The sequence below is a fragment of the Rattus norvegicus genome, chromosome 5 (assembly GCF_021556685.1).
Source record: "Rattus norvegicus strain SHRSP/BbbUtx chromosome 5, alternate assembly SHRSP_T2T, whole genome shotgun sequence".
In the NCBI taxonomy this organism is placed as follows: Eukaryota; Metazoa; Chordata; class Mammalia; order Rodentia; family Muridae; genus Rattus; species Rattus norvegicus.
The window spans coordinates 108547249-108561222 of record NC_141538.1 but is presented as its reverse complement, the minus strand read 5'-3'; the positions used below and the strand labels follow the sequence as shown (position 1 = coordinate 108561222).

Sequence of the window (13974 nt, the reverse complement as noted above, 5' to 3'; positions counted from 1 at the left end):
AACAGTAGAACGTTCCAAGAGGCAGACTTAGTGACAGCTATGAGGAAGGAAACCATGACCCAATAAGAAAAATTGCTGACTCTAACTCCTAACCCTGCTGTTTATCAGCTGTGTGACCTGTGGTGAGTGACAATATTTCTTAAGGCCTCAACTTCCTTTTTGGTAAGATGGCAGCGCTACCTTCCAACTCCAGTAACTGTGTAACTGTCACTGTCTCACTTGGGAGTTTGGGGCGCTGTTTTGTCCATTTTCTTTCTTTTTCTTTTGTCCTTTTGCTTTTTCTTTTCTTCTCTCCTCTCCTCTCCTCTTCCCTCCCCTCCCCTCCCTTCCCTCCCCTGTTTTCTCTCTCTCTCTCTCTCTCTCTCTCTCTCTCTCTCTCTCTCTCTCTCTGGTGGCAGTTTTTTTAGGGGAAAGTGCTTTGGGGAGCTGTTTTGCTCTCTCACCTGCTAGAGCCAAATGTTTGGAATCTGATCTTCATGACGCAGGAGGTGGGTCTTATTCAAGTAGGAGGTGGGATGCCGGCTTCTCAAGAAACTAGGAAAATGTGTGTGGGAGTGTAGGCCATGGGCAGTGACATTAACTTAAGTGAATAACATTGACTTAATGACACGGAACACTAAATGAATGACATTAACTTAAACGAATAAAAGCATTTGTGCACACGTCACTGTCACCCAGGTGTCCCGAATGGATTTCTGGAGGGCTGTGGCTCATGTTTAAATAGGTGTTGTGCCATCTGCCCCTAGCTTCCTTTCTTGAAGAAGAGAGGGTCTCAGAGAAGGCCTGGCCACCCTGTGGATCCGTGAACTCTTATAGCTAGTTAGACCCAGATTATATGGGCAGGTAAACTCTTAGGGGTCTCCACCCACAGATTAGTAGCCTGAGATCAGTTTGGAAAGCCTCGAGGTGAGATGTGCTTGTTCATCCGTTCATCCAGCCTACTTTCTACGCCTGGCCGGCTGTCCCAGTATGGCATGGAAGGAATTTGGCTTTCATTGCCTGCCATCTCACGACCTCGGCTTTTTTTCAAAACTTGCTGAGTGTGTTAAGGCCCCGCCCTTCCCGAGCCCAGCCCGAGGCCGCCCCTAGCGCCTTCCCAGCCCACTCCTGCTGTTTCTCGGAGGTGCCAGAGAAGCAGACTGTGGCCCATGGGGCCCTCGGTGCTGCCAGCCTGGCTGCAGCCCAGGTAGGGCGCGGGGCTGCGGGGAGGGAGGGGCCAGGGCGCTGGGCAGCCGCCCACCCACGGGCTTTCACGCCTGAAGTTCCTGACTCTGCTCAACACTTACTGCTCCTCCTGCCTAGTGTTAGTGGATTGCATTTTCTCCTCCATAGATTCAGGATGGAGCTTTGCTGTTTCCTTCTTTTCTTTAGTTCTGGAGATGAGGAAATGGAAGGAAAGGCAGACTGCATGGCCACCTCTTTGTGCGCTCGCTCCCACAAGTCCTTCCCTTCCTTGTCCCCGCTGCGCCCCAGACCTTGGCGCAGGGCGGTTTTCGCAGCATCCTGTTGCAACAGTGTTCACCACAGGAGGAATTCCAGGGAAACTAGGGCCTGGGGTGTGTGTTTACCTAAAGCCAGGTGATTCTGTTTGGGTTGGAGTTTTCCCGCTTTGAACTCCTTTAACAGTTTTGGTTATCTGTTGACTGCTCCATAGAGTTGGCTTACATACCTTGTTTCTCAGAAGTTTCCAGCTAAAAGAAGCCATTATTAACACTAACAAGGCTACTCTATCCTTCCCTGTGCACACCAGGAAAGCCCTTCACCTCCTTTTTCAGCTCATATATATATATATATATATATATATATATATATATATATATATATATATATATATTTTTTTTAAATTCAGTTTACATCCTGGTTGTCCTCTCCCCAGCAACCCACACACACATTTTTTTACACTCAGCTTGACTTCCTTTTTTTTTTTTTCCGGGTGAGCAACTAAACTGCTTTCTATGTGCATTTGATGGAGAGAACTCGCTTCCCTTGTAAAATACAACAGGAGGCAGGGGCAAGAAGGAAGAGTGTAACCCCAATCACAAAAGTCAGGTGTGTTCAGGTACTGAGTCCCAATACAGTCGTGACCATGCTCCTTTGATAACTGTAAGCCAGCTCCCGCAAGTTCATTCAGCAGACTGAGCGGCTGGAATGCTAGCTGCCCAAATCAGTCGTTTTGCATCCAAGTCTCTTCCCTGTCCCCTTCCAGTTTCGAAGCTATCCTTACAGTGGCTGACAATGTTAGAGAAACAGGGTTAGAATATTATCAAAGACGAAAAGGAAGCTTGGAAAAGAACTGCCTTTGGTTTTAAGCAATTTCAGTCAGCATACTCTTGTTAGACAAATTCATCCCATCAGACTCCAATGGGTTTGGAGGGACAACCCAGTGAAGACCCTAATACAGAACTCTTTGCTTTTGTTTGCTCGGTTTGACTGGTCCATTAAAAGATGTGTTTAATGGCATTTTTCTGTATTTATAGGTATAGGAAGAGTGCGTATCTTTTCATCTATTACTTAATTCAGTTCTGTGGCCACTCATGGATACTGACAAACATGACAGTCAGATTCTTCTCATTTGGGAAAGGTAAACACCCCTAAACAGCTTCGGTTTTTAACTTTTATTCCTGGATTCATCCGGCCTCGCTGACTTTCACTTCAAACTCTGTGCATCCTGCATCTGGCACCGTTCACTTTTCTGTAGTTTGTTTTTCCATAAGTATACTTTATTATTTCAGACTTAAACCTTTTGAGAACAGGAAAGAAGAAGGTGAGACAAGGTGAGAGGGGCCTGTCTTGCCCCAGAACCGCCCGTTTGCTCTGAAAGCAAAGACTGTCTTTGGAATGTTCCATTTTGGTTCTGCACCAAACTCGTAAATTAAATGCATTTTGAAAAAATCTGTTAAGTTCCAGCCTGACATTCTGGGTAGAGCAACAAAAAGTTAATGAAATTCTTCCACTACGTTTTATCTCCAGGTTTAGGGTAGCTGGAGATTACCAGTAACTGAATGACAAATTGTATGCTCCCCAAGACCCTGCTTGACCCCTTAAGAAGACATGTACATGACACAGCACACCGGTGACTAGTCACCTATATGGAGTTGGTATTGATGACTTGAATCATAAACTTCCTTCAGTTTCCTAAAAAGTCAAGAATTCACGCTTTAATCTATTCACTTCAGATTGTTACAGAATGAATCACCAAGTGACTGTCAAAACAACCTTCTCCGTGTCCCATCCCCACATGAGTAAGTGTCATCACAGTTTACAACTGTTTGGTGACTTGACAATTTGAGCAACTGCTGGTTTAGCTAAAAACAAACACGAGTGTGGCTGGAAAAAAAAAAAAACATGCCGAGCTCATCAATTGAGACTCCTATGTCATCTGCATCTAGTGGGCCGCTACAAACTATCCTGTGTTTCTCAGTCTTACTGAAAATGTATACATTCTTGCCTATGTCAATAACCGCAAAGTTATAGCAGAAGGCTTGAATATCAACTATGAGAGCTGAGTTTTCAAGCAGAGGGAGACTGAGATACAAGTGGATGGAGGCCATCGGTTCTTTTTTTTTAATTGCATTTTTTTATTTACATTTCAAATGTTTTCCCCTTTCCCTGTTTCCCATCAATAAACCTCTATTCCCATCCCTTCCCCCTCTTCTTCTACAAGGGTGTTCCCCCACCCACTTACCCACCCCCTTGTGCCTCCCTGCCTTGACATTTCCCTACACTGGGACATCTAGCCTTGGCAGGACCAAGGACTTCTCCTCCACTGGTGCCCAATAAGGCCATCCTCTGCTACATATGGGTCTGTCCATGTGTACTCTTTGGATGGTGGATTAGTCCCTGGGAGCTCTGGTTGGTTGGTATTGTTGTTCTTAGGGGGTTGCAAACCCCTTCAGCTCCTTCAGTCTTTTCTCTAACTCCCCCATTGGGGACCCCATTCTCAGTTCATTGGTGGCCATCAGTTCTGTACTTTGAATAGGCCATGTGAGCAGAATACAATTCATTTACCTCCCATGCCCCAGGCAAGAATGCTAATGTGTCCCTGCCCATCCAGTGGACAAAGTGGCTTTAGTCATCTTGTCTCACTATTGTAATTGTAGCAGCTACTCTCATCACTGTGATTGTAGCAGCTCAGTTAGAGAAACAGAACTGGTCTGTTCATTTGAAATGAAGCCTGAGAACAAAGAACGGGAGGGCAGTTCCATCCGTTAAACTAGTAGCTCTCAACCTTCTTACTGCTGTGGCCCTTTAGTATAGTTCCTCATGTTATGGTGACCCCCTCACCACACACACACACCATAAAATTATTTCATTGCTACTTCATACCTGTAATTTTCTAATTATGAATCATAATGTAAATATTTGATATGCAGGATATCTGATGTATGACCCCTATGAAAGGTTGTGTGACCCCTGCAAGGGGGTTGTAGTCCACAGGTTGAGAAACTGCTCTAGGCAATGACTCAAGTTGAGCAAGTGCAGCAGAGTCTTGAACTTGTGTGACCCCAAGACTATGTAATGGTAGGTACAGGCAGAGGATAGGAGTATGGATTATTAGTGTGACAGGAATTGCGTCTGAGAGGGGCATGTGATGACAACATTTACCTTACAGAGACACCAAGGTGAGAATCCCCAGTACCTGTTCAGTTATAATCCTACGAACACAGGGAATCCAATTAAAAACAGAAATATCACCCTTAGAAGACTCTGACTTCTTGTAAGGACCACAGTACTTTCTAGGGATATATCGCATTGCTACGATTTGGTAGCTTATTTAAAATAACTTTTGCACATGGGATAAAAGCATCTAAGCTGTATTTTGCTGTACTCTGCAAACGTGTGTCTGGATGCAGTTTTGACTCACAATGTCTGCATTTGTTTGTCATTTGCTAATACAGATTCAATGGTCGACACGTTTTACGCTATTGGTTTGGTTATGCGGGTTTGCCAATCCATTTCCCTCTTGGAGTTACTGCACATCTATATTGGCATTGAGTCAAATCAGCTTTTCCCAAAGTTTTTGCAGGTAAGTTTAATCATGCTGTCACTGTAGAGTCTATTTCATTTTTTACTTTGTCCCATTTGTAGCCCCTAGTGATTTCATGGCAGAATTTGTCCACAGGATTCCCTTACCTAAACCACAACAGTTAGAATGGCCCACGGGCAGTGTTTGGGCAGTGCCACCGGCCAACCTGCACACTGCCCTGTCCTGGAGATTCCATGGGCATTTACCACTCTGCATGTGTCTCCCTCTGAGGTAGATCAGAAGTGAAAAGAATCAGAGTTGAAGCCTTTTAGTTTGATGCCTGGCTGTTCTATGGGCCACTGTGAGGTTATACTACAACCACCACCAGGCTCTCGATGGTGAAGAATGAGTGATTTAAAACAAAAGAAAAAGGTGTTTGTTTTAACAGCAGGTTGACAGAAGATTGAAAATTCACTGGTATGTATTCCACATAAATAGTCACTGCTGGACTAAGAGTAAGAAATATTGTTAAATGGTATTTTCCATGAAAAAGACAAAATAAGGCTTAAGTTACTACATGGATATATATTTTAAAAACTCCAGGATTTAGAATAGCCATCTAGATGAGCATAATCTTAGGTATCCTCAAGAGAAATCTGAAAATAAACTACTTCCTAGAATATCAGAATCTTAATGTATTCAAAGACCTGGCAAAGCACTTGGGACGCAAGCACAGAGCTTGAAACTTGTTAACTGCTTGAAACTGCGTTAATTTGCTTAAAGTGCCAAGAAAACTTAAAGGATGCAAAAAACCCCAGCTTAATCTTCATGTATCTAATAAGAGCCCAGTATTATAAATATTAACAGGAACTATAGAAAGGTACAGCAAGAATGGGTTGGCAAGATGTCTGGGCATTTGCCATTGAGCGTGATGACCAGAATTAAATTTCTGGAACTTCCGTGGTAGAGGAGAGAATAAACTCCTACACTTACCCTCTGACCTCCCCACATGCACTGCAGCACGAGAGTGTGGGGGCATGTGCATGCGTGTGGGCGCACATACAGACACACAGATACATAGTCATGAATGTTTTAAAAGGTAGGGGGTAGATTTCATTTTACTTAGTAAAGAAAATAGGAGAGCACTGTTCATTTGAATGAAGGCATTTTATGTGTTGAAATATCAAATATTTAAAAAATGGAGGTAATAATGTACAAATAGTTACATTAAAATGAAGAGTTCATAGAACCTCCTTACACGTGTAACTTTACAAACTAAAGAGGGGCACAATTGGTCATAGAAGCCGTGAATAATTTAGAAACAAGATTTATTGGTTTTTCTGGCTGAATGGATCTGCTGTCGTTTTGGAAATGTCAAAATGTGTACAGTGGAATGTTACCTCTGGAAAGCAGAACTCAGAGTTCACAAAAGCTGCACCCTATCCTGCAGATTATTCACTGGGAGCTGAATTAAGTTCATATAAAATCTGAGTCATGTTATCACTTTCACTCTTCCTTTTTTTTTTTTTTTTTGGCTGACTTGGTTATTACTAATTTCTTGGTAACAAAGAATTTTCAGAAGGCAAGGATGTGTTAGTTTAGCTGTTGTTAATGCACACTATGAGATTAGAGAACCTTTTCTTGTCAGGAAGAAAACAGAGTGAGAGCTTGAAAGTGCACACATACGGTCTGCTTGACACAATTAGCTAGACTTGCCTAATATGCAAAATTACTGTAGAACTGAGACCTCTGAATTTTTTTGGAGGTGTACAAATTCTAGAACATTCAAGTGTGGTTTTTAATTACACTTAAATTAATTACTTTAGTAAATTAATTAAATTACTAATTAAATCCTTGAATCATTGAAATCATTAAGTCATTGAAACCAAAGAAACGATTCCTGATTTGGTTACTTAAGATATAACAGTAAATACACATGTGGGTAAATTTATTTAAAGAGTGATTACTAAGTCCAATGCTAGTGGAGCACAGTGCTCTTCAAGCCTTTGGTTCTGGGGGAGGACAAGCAAGGATCAGGACACCAGTGCTGAGGATGAGCATCCCGGGCTGTGTGTATCCCCGACGATAGCACAGCTCTTTTGATGTGCCTATCAGTCTTCCTCTTTTACTGGAGTTGGAACTGCCTTCTGTTGCTCTAGCATTGCTTTCACAATGGGACCGAGACTGGGAAAGCTTTACAAAGGCATCAAGGTAAATTCTCGTGTTCCGTGCCTTTCCCTATTCAAGTTCTGCAGACAGTGGCAATCCCCCACTATGGGAAGACCCCAAGCACTCTGCTTAAAAACAATGCAACAAAACCCTAGATTGTGAAATCATTTGTGGTGTTCTCATTTCCCCATTTTTAAATGAAGAAATGGTACTTAGAGCAGCTGAGTTATTTACACTGATTATGGCTGACTGCATGCAATAATTTTTTTTAAAAAAATGCATAGTGTCCTCCTGCTTCAAAGAGAACAAAAGCTAGGTCTGCAGAATTGTGATGTTACTATGATATTACCTTCATAGCATTACGAAGCCACAACAGAATGCATTCTTTTGAGAACAGATTTTCCAAAATGTCAAGATAAATAGTTCCACCCAGCACGAACAATGAATTAGGATTAGTTAGTTGAACAACTAATGTAACATCTGGCAAGTGCTGGTGCCGAGGGAATGAGGGTAAATTTGGGTTTGTTCATTGTTCCGAGTTATTACATGTTTTACACTCACATATCTGACAACAAGTCATAAGCTATAATTTTAAAAATTGTATGCAATTGCTCAGACAAAAAAGCAGAGAAAACACACACTATAAGACAGTAGTTATTTAACAGACATCTATATTTTATTTTCAAATTACTTATGAGGAAAATCCAAAACTGTAGCACAAAAAGCTGTTTATAGACTTCCATTGCTTATGATAATCATATATCATTTAAATTGTTTGCAGAAACATAACATAGAGCTTAACAGTTAAATTATACATAGAAGCATAGCATAGAGCTTTGCTTTCTTAGTTTCAAATGGGAAGCATCAAAAGACACAGAAGAAGCATGCTAAACAGGACAATGCAAATGAAAGCTGTTTTCCCTTTCCAGCCTTTTCTTTCCAATCAAATTTTCATTTGCATATTTCATTACTTCAGGGTCTTTTTAAAGTTAATGGGGACTGGTAGATTTGTTAAATTTCATTAAAGAAAGCCAAACCCAACAATGTGACCATTGTAGAGTGGAAATTCAGCCACACCTGAGGGTTAATTCTGATGCCTTGGTTGAGTCTTCAGCCTTGAAAAGACTTAGCAGCTTTTCTTGATGAAACTTAAAAGAAAGAAAAGGTAAACAATCCCAGATAAACTTTTGTACCACAGTGCTTGGCAGGTTCTGCTTGGAGGAAACTCTCAGGGGAATATAGTTCAGCTGACTACAACTACAAGCAGTTCGGAGCCACATCTTGCCCTCCATTGATCACAATTAACACTGCAGCAGATGCATTAATCCTAAACATGCTTATGCAACTTCAAAAAAATCTGTCACACTATAAATGATTTCCTCCAATTGTCATGCCTGTGTAGGTTCCACTCATGAAAGTCAAGGGCACAAAACACTCTGTATTAACCAATGTCATCAGCTCTGTCTCCTGCTTGTGTTGAAGGCAAGGAAGGCATCTCACAGGAGAATGCCTAACTCCCTTGTGAGAGGACAGTGACTTCCAGTCTGCTTTCTCCAGGCTGTGGAGCAGCTGAATTTGACTGCTAAACTAAGTCATCTTTGAACTTTGCATAAAAATCTCACTGATTTTTTACCCCCAGTAGGCCCTGAGTTGAGAACAGGCTTTGATTACTAGGGATAAAGCTTCTGATGTGTTGAGCACACACAGTTCACTGGAAGGGAAAGTTGGAGTCCTTGGGACTTGTCATTTTGATTCATGGAGTTCTTCAGTGAACAGAAACAAAGCTATCCTCTTTATAGTGTTATTTTACAAATGCAGAATGGCTTTTAAAAATCCATGTAGAGTCTTCATTATCTCGGTAGAAAAATGTCCTGCAAACAATACTTCCTACAGAGTTGGAATCGAACTCTGGAAGTATGACTCAGAGTACTGTAATCTAAACACTCAGATCTTCTCATTTTTGTCATGTTGGTGGCCCCTCTAAAACTGACATCCAGACAATGGCCTGTTCCTTATAAAGTAGGCATTAAAACAAGAACATCCCAGATATTCTGAGATAAGTAATAGCCAGAGAGATTGCTCATTAGGAAAGTTCTCGTCACACAAATCTGGCAAACCGATCCCCTGGGACCCATTTAAAGTGGAGAGTGAAAACCAACTCCCAAGCCTCTGACCTCCACACGTACACCATGGTATTCATGCCACACACTCACACCATACATCCATTCCACACTCCATACCCCTGCTCCACAGTTAACTAACATTTACAGTAAGGCAGGTACAGGGACATCTACCTCTAGTCTCTGGATCATACTGACCAGCTGGACTCCACGAATCAGTGAGATCTGGGTTCCACGAAAAGATCTCTCTCAAAGAACAAGGTAGGCAGGGACAGAAAACAACCTAGAGATCAACTTCCGGCCTCTACACACATGTTCACACATTGTACATATATCTCCTCACATTCAAAAATGTATACAGGCACACACAAATACATGTTTTGTGTTTTTTAAATGTTAATAGGGTATAAAATAGTTATATTTTGGTAAAACAATAATTTTGACGTTGAAACTTACTGAGTTGAGAAATTCTCCCCATTATCAGGGTACTGTTCTTACCCTTCCATTTTTTCCTATTTCTTAAATTAAAAAAATATTGTTTGAGGTTTCATCCCTTTCTTATGGACTTTCAGGCATTTCATCTCCTCCCCATCCTGCTAGAATGTTCTTCTCAAGGGTCCCCACCCTCACCTTCATGCCTTCTGTTGTGTATGACCACTCGGTTAATTTGAGTTTCCTTGCTGGAGCCACCCATGCACAGGCAAGAAACCCTTCACTTTTAGAAAGTACCTTGTCATTTAACAATGTAACTTGTCATTCTTTAAATTAAATATATTGTGCTGGCTGCACATGCAGAAATCAGAGGACAAGGTTGAGGAATCAGTTTCCTCTTTACAACTCTATGAGGGTTTTCATTGCATGCTCCTGTCACCAGGCCTGTCTGGCAAGCGCCATGAGCTGCTGTGCCATCAGCTGTAGCAACACCTTTAAAGAACAGACCACTGTCTGGATGTTAGGTTCTAGAGTGGCCCCCAACATGACAAAAATTAAAAGGCTCTAGTGTTTCAGAATGCAGGATTTAGAATTACTGTCTAGATTTTGATTCCAAAATACGAAGAAAGTCCGTATCACCCAGGAAAACACATGCTTTTGGGTAAAAGCAAACAAACAGTGAAAGTGCCTTCTTGGTGTTTTTTTGGAGCTTAAACATAAAACTATAAATTTTGAAATAGGCAGAAAGTAGTTAAGTATTGACTTTTATCAACTTACTATCTGTAACAAAATTCCTCTATTCTGCCATCATTGAGTGTAGTTAAATAACCATCAGATAATGAATTAACACTGACATTTCATGTGGTGGGAATCTTCCTATTTCTGTATACGTGCTGGCACTTGGGGGCATGTCCACTGCTGATTTCTATGTCACTAGGGACCCTATCACCAGGGAGTCACAGAGCCTTCCCCGATGTCTTAAGATACTTTCATCATATAGCCCCAACCTCACTGGTAGATTTTCCTCTGTCCTCACCATTTAAAGGGCAAAGAAAATCTACCAGTGAGGCTGCGTTTCACAAATACTTAGGGCACTATCTCATATTGCATTTGATTAATGCCTAAAACTCAGAGAACCTATGTTTTGCAAAAATCAAAAACAAAACAAAAAACCCTCAGGAACACACATGAATGCATACAGTGTAGATTTCTAACCTCATCGTTGAGTACTTTAAAACTTTAGGTCCCTCAACACAGAACATTGTAATCCTAGCCTAACCCAAGTCTCACTTGGATGGAAGCTGGACACGGAATTTAAATGCTGTGTTCATACCATGGGTGAATAGGAAGCACAAGCCAGATTCGTAGGCACCCATGACGAGACAGTGCCTAAGTATCTGTGAGATGCCCGTCCACAAGCTTCCCCTAAATCTTACATCCAAGAGCTGCCAGGAATCATGTCAGCCAGGCTGGGTTATTCAATTACTTACATTGCAGTCTGGAAGACTTTATATAAGCTAAATGAAAACACTAGCTTGTTACATCTTAAAGAAGGATTGATGAGGGAAAGAGCTCTGTGGATAACTCCCATAGATTGACTAAGTTTGAATCATGTCTAATTCCTCTTAGCCATGCAGGGGCCCTCTTGACTCACCTCCGTCGTCATAAACATGCTGACATAGCTTGCACATGTGGATTTCTGATCATGTGGACTGCTGTTGACAAATCTTGGATTTTTTTTTAACACTAAAAGCCCATGATTCTGTTGTGGATTATCCCAGGATTTTTTTCCCTTAATCAGCTTTAAAAAAAAAAAAAGGCAGCTATACAAAGTACAAATTAACTCCCTTATATTTTCTTTCGCTCCATCAATCTCCGAGTTCATTTTTTTTGGGGGGGTGCACTGAGAACAAAGAGAAATGCCCAATTAAGCACAAAAATGCAGACTGAAAAGGCTATGTGAATATAACACAAGTCACTTTATACTTTGTAAGGAAAGAGGACTGTGTTTTATTTAAGCTGGTAATTGGAGCTAAGCCAAAATATGTGAGTTTTCAATGATCTTTAATGCTTATAACTTGGCATATATAATATATATTCCAAGAATGTGTTAAATTCTTTCTATTTTCCACTGGCTGAGGGGGGTTAGGATTATATTACTGCCCTGAAAAAAAAAGTTACAGTGGCTTCTCTATTGGCTAAAATTGAAATTTCCTGGCCTGTCACTCAAAACCCTTCACATCCCAGCCCCAAACGCATTTTCAATTACTTTTCCCCGTTTTCCTGCTCCACACCGCCCACTCCAGCCTCTCCGTGGTTCTTGCTCCGCCCCAGGGCGGTGTAGATCATCACACTGCGACTTCTGCTGGGGCTGCTCTTACCTGGGATGCCTTTCCTCACATCTGCTTTACTAGATAATTCCGATCCGTGGATCTGGAGCCAGCGGAAATGCTGCTCGGTCTCATGAAGCTCTCTCCCTTCACCCTTCTCTCAGGCAGCAAGCATCTCCTCCCTGAACCCTGCCTCCCTCTGCAGCATAAACTGTAATTACATTCCCCACCACTAACTCTGAAGGAAGGACCGTTTTTTTTTTTACTGTACCATCTAATCCAGTGGCTCTCAGCCTTCCTAATGCTGAAACCTTTCAATGTAGTTCTTCATGTTGCGGTGACCCCCAACCATAAAATTATTTTTGTATCTACTTACTAACTATAATTCTCCTACTGATGTGAATTGTAATGTAAATATCTGTGTTTTCTTATGGTCTTAAGTGACCCCTGTGAATGGTTGTTTGCCCCCCGCACCCCGCCAAAGGGGTCATAACCCACAGATTGCTGCTCTAATTCATAGTGGACATTTAAGTAGGCACTTGCCAAAGTGAATAGAAATGTGTATATGTCAAGAAGAAAGAAAATATCTTGACTTAGGCAAAATGCTATCTTTGTTTCATTATGTATAATTATAAAAGTACAGGAAAACAAACAAAATTAAAGTCATTCATAACACAACTCTTTAAGAGATAGTCACTGTTAAAAGGTTAGAAAATGGATTTCCAGTTAAAATGTTCTTTTAAACAAATCCCTACTTTTAATATTAGAATATTACTTAAATGGCCCAACAGGTTGCCCTAATTCTTAGCTAATTTTTTTTAAGCTTACAGAGAGAATTATCATCCTTTTTGGGGTGATCACCAGTCAAGAGGAGGTCCAAGAGAAATATGTAGTGTGTGTTTTATTCATCTTTTGGAATCTACTGGATATGGTAAGGTAAGTAAGCAAGATTTCTGGGCATGGTAGTACATACCTTTAGTCTCAGAGGTGAATCTCTGTGAGTTCAAGGCCAGCCTGGAGACATAGCTAATTCTAGGCTCGCCAGTACTACATAGTGAGACCCTGTCTTCAGTCATCCATCAATCTGCTAATACAAAGGAAAATTGCTTCAGTGAAATGAGTGATAACTGCTCATACTGGTTACTCTGAATGAGACAGAAAACCTCATTGCATGTTGTTTTATATTGAAATAGATGTGTGTATCTTTGTATTTCAAGTGCAATGCCAAGTTCCCAGGTTCCAAGCACAAGGCTTTGCCATGACACTGACCTGAAATGACCTCACAGCTATATGCTAATGGAAGGGACCTTATCATTCTTCTACCATAAATTATTTTATAATGGACTTTCATTACTTGTCTGAACCCACAAAGTTGGCATCATAGTTAGCTTCAGTTGTCAACCTGACCCCTGGGGAAAGAGAAAACCTCACCCATGAGGTGTTTTCTTATCACTAATTGATGGAGCATGGTCCAGCCTACTGTGGGCCTGGAGGCAAGTCAGTAAGCCCTTTGCTACACACTGCTTCAGGTCCTGCCCTGACTTCCTACAGTGAGGGAATATGACCTGGTGTCTTTCTTCCCCCGAACCATTGGTTTTGATCACTGCTTTATTATAGCAACAGAGGAGTAAACTATACCAGTTTGTTTCTGTGACTTCAAGAATATTTTATAATAAGACCTCTTTTCTCTAGGGAAAAATATAGCCCCTTATCCATTTCTAGTGGGATCCAATAACTAAGTAGCCCTTTCGTGGCATCCCTAGGAACAACTTCTGCTTCAAATATCTGGACGGGAGCAGGCCCCAAAAGAGTCCTTATTTTGTGGCCAAGATTGCATATTTTATTCTGATATTTTTATTCTATTGTCAGTAACTTGACCAAGTTACAGCATAGCCTCAACAATAGGCTGAGTCCTAAAGATCATATGTATATTTAGTAAGCTATTTAATGCTTCAAA

At 41.3% G+C, this 13974-nt stretch overlaps 1 protein-coding gene across 9 annotated transcripts in view; it reads left to right on the top strand.

Annotated features, from left to right (window-relative positions):
* Nucleotides 1-1098: 1098 nt before the first annotated feature.
* Nucleotides 1099-13974, top strand: part of Hacd4 (3-hydroxyacyl-CoA dehydratase 4) — a 29376-nt gene continuing 16500 nt past the window's right edge. For 3 of the 9 annotated variants that reach the window (XM_087549781.1, XM_087549780.1, XM_087549782.1), the window contains exons 1-5: nt 1104-1186; nt 2478-2581; nt 2971-3242; nt 4899-5026; nt 12841-12953. In XM_087549781.1, coding sequence (XP_087405907.1) covers nt 3188-3242; nt 4899-5026; nt 12841-12953 — 296 coding nt within the window. In that variant the 5' untranslated portion in view covers nt 1104-1186; nt 2478-2581; nt 2971-3187. 9 annotated transcript variants of the gene reach the window in all.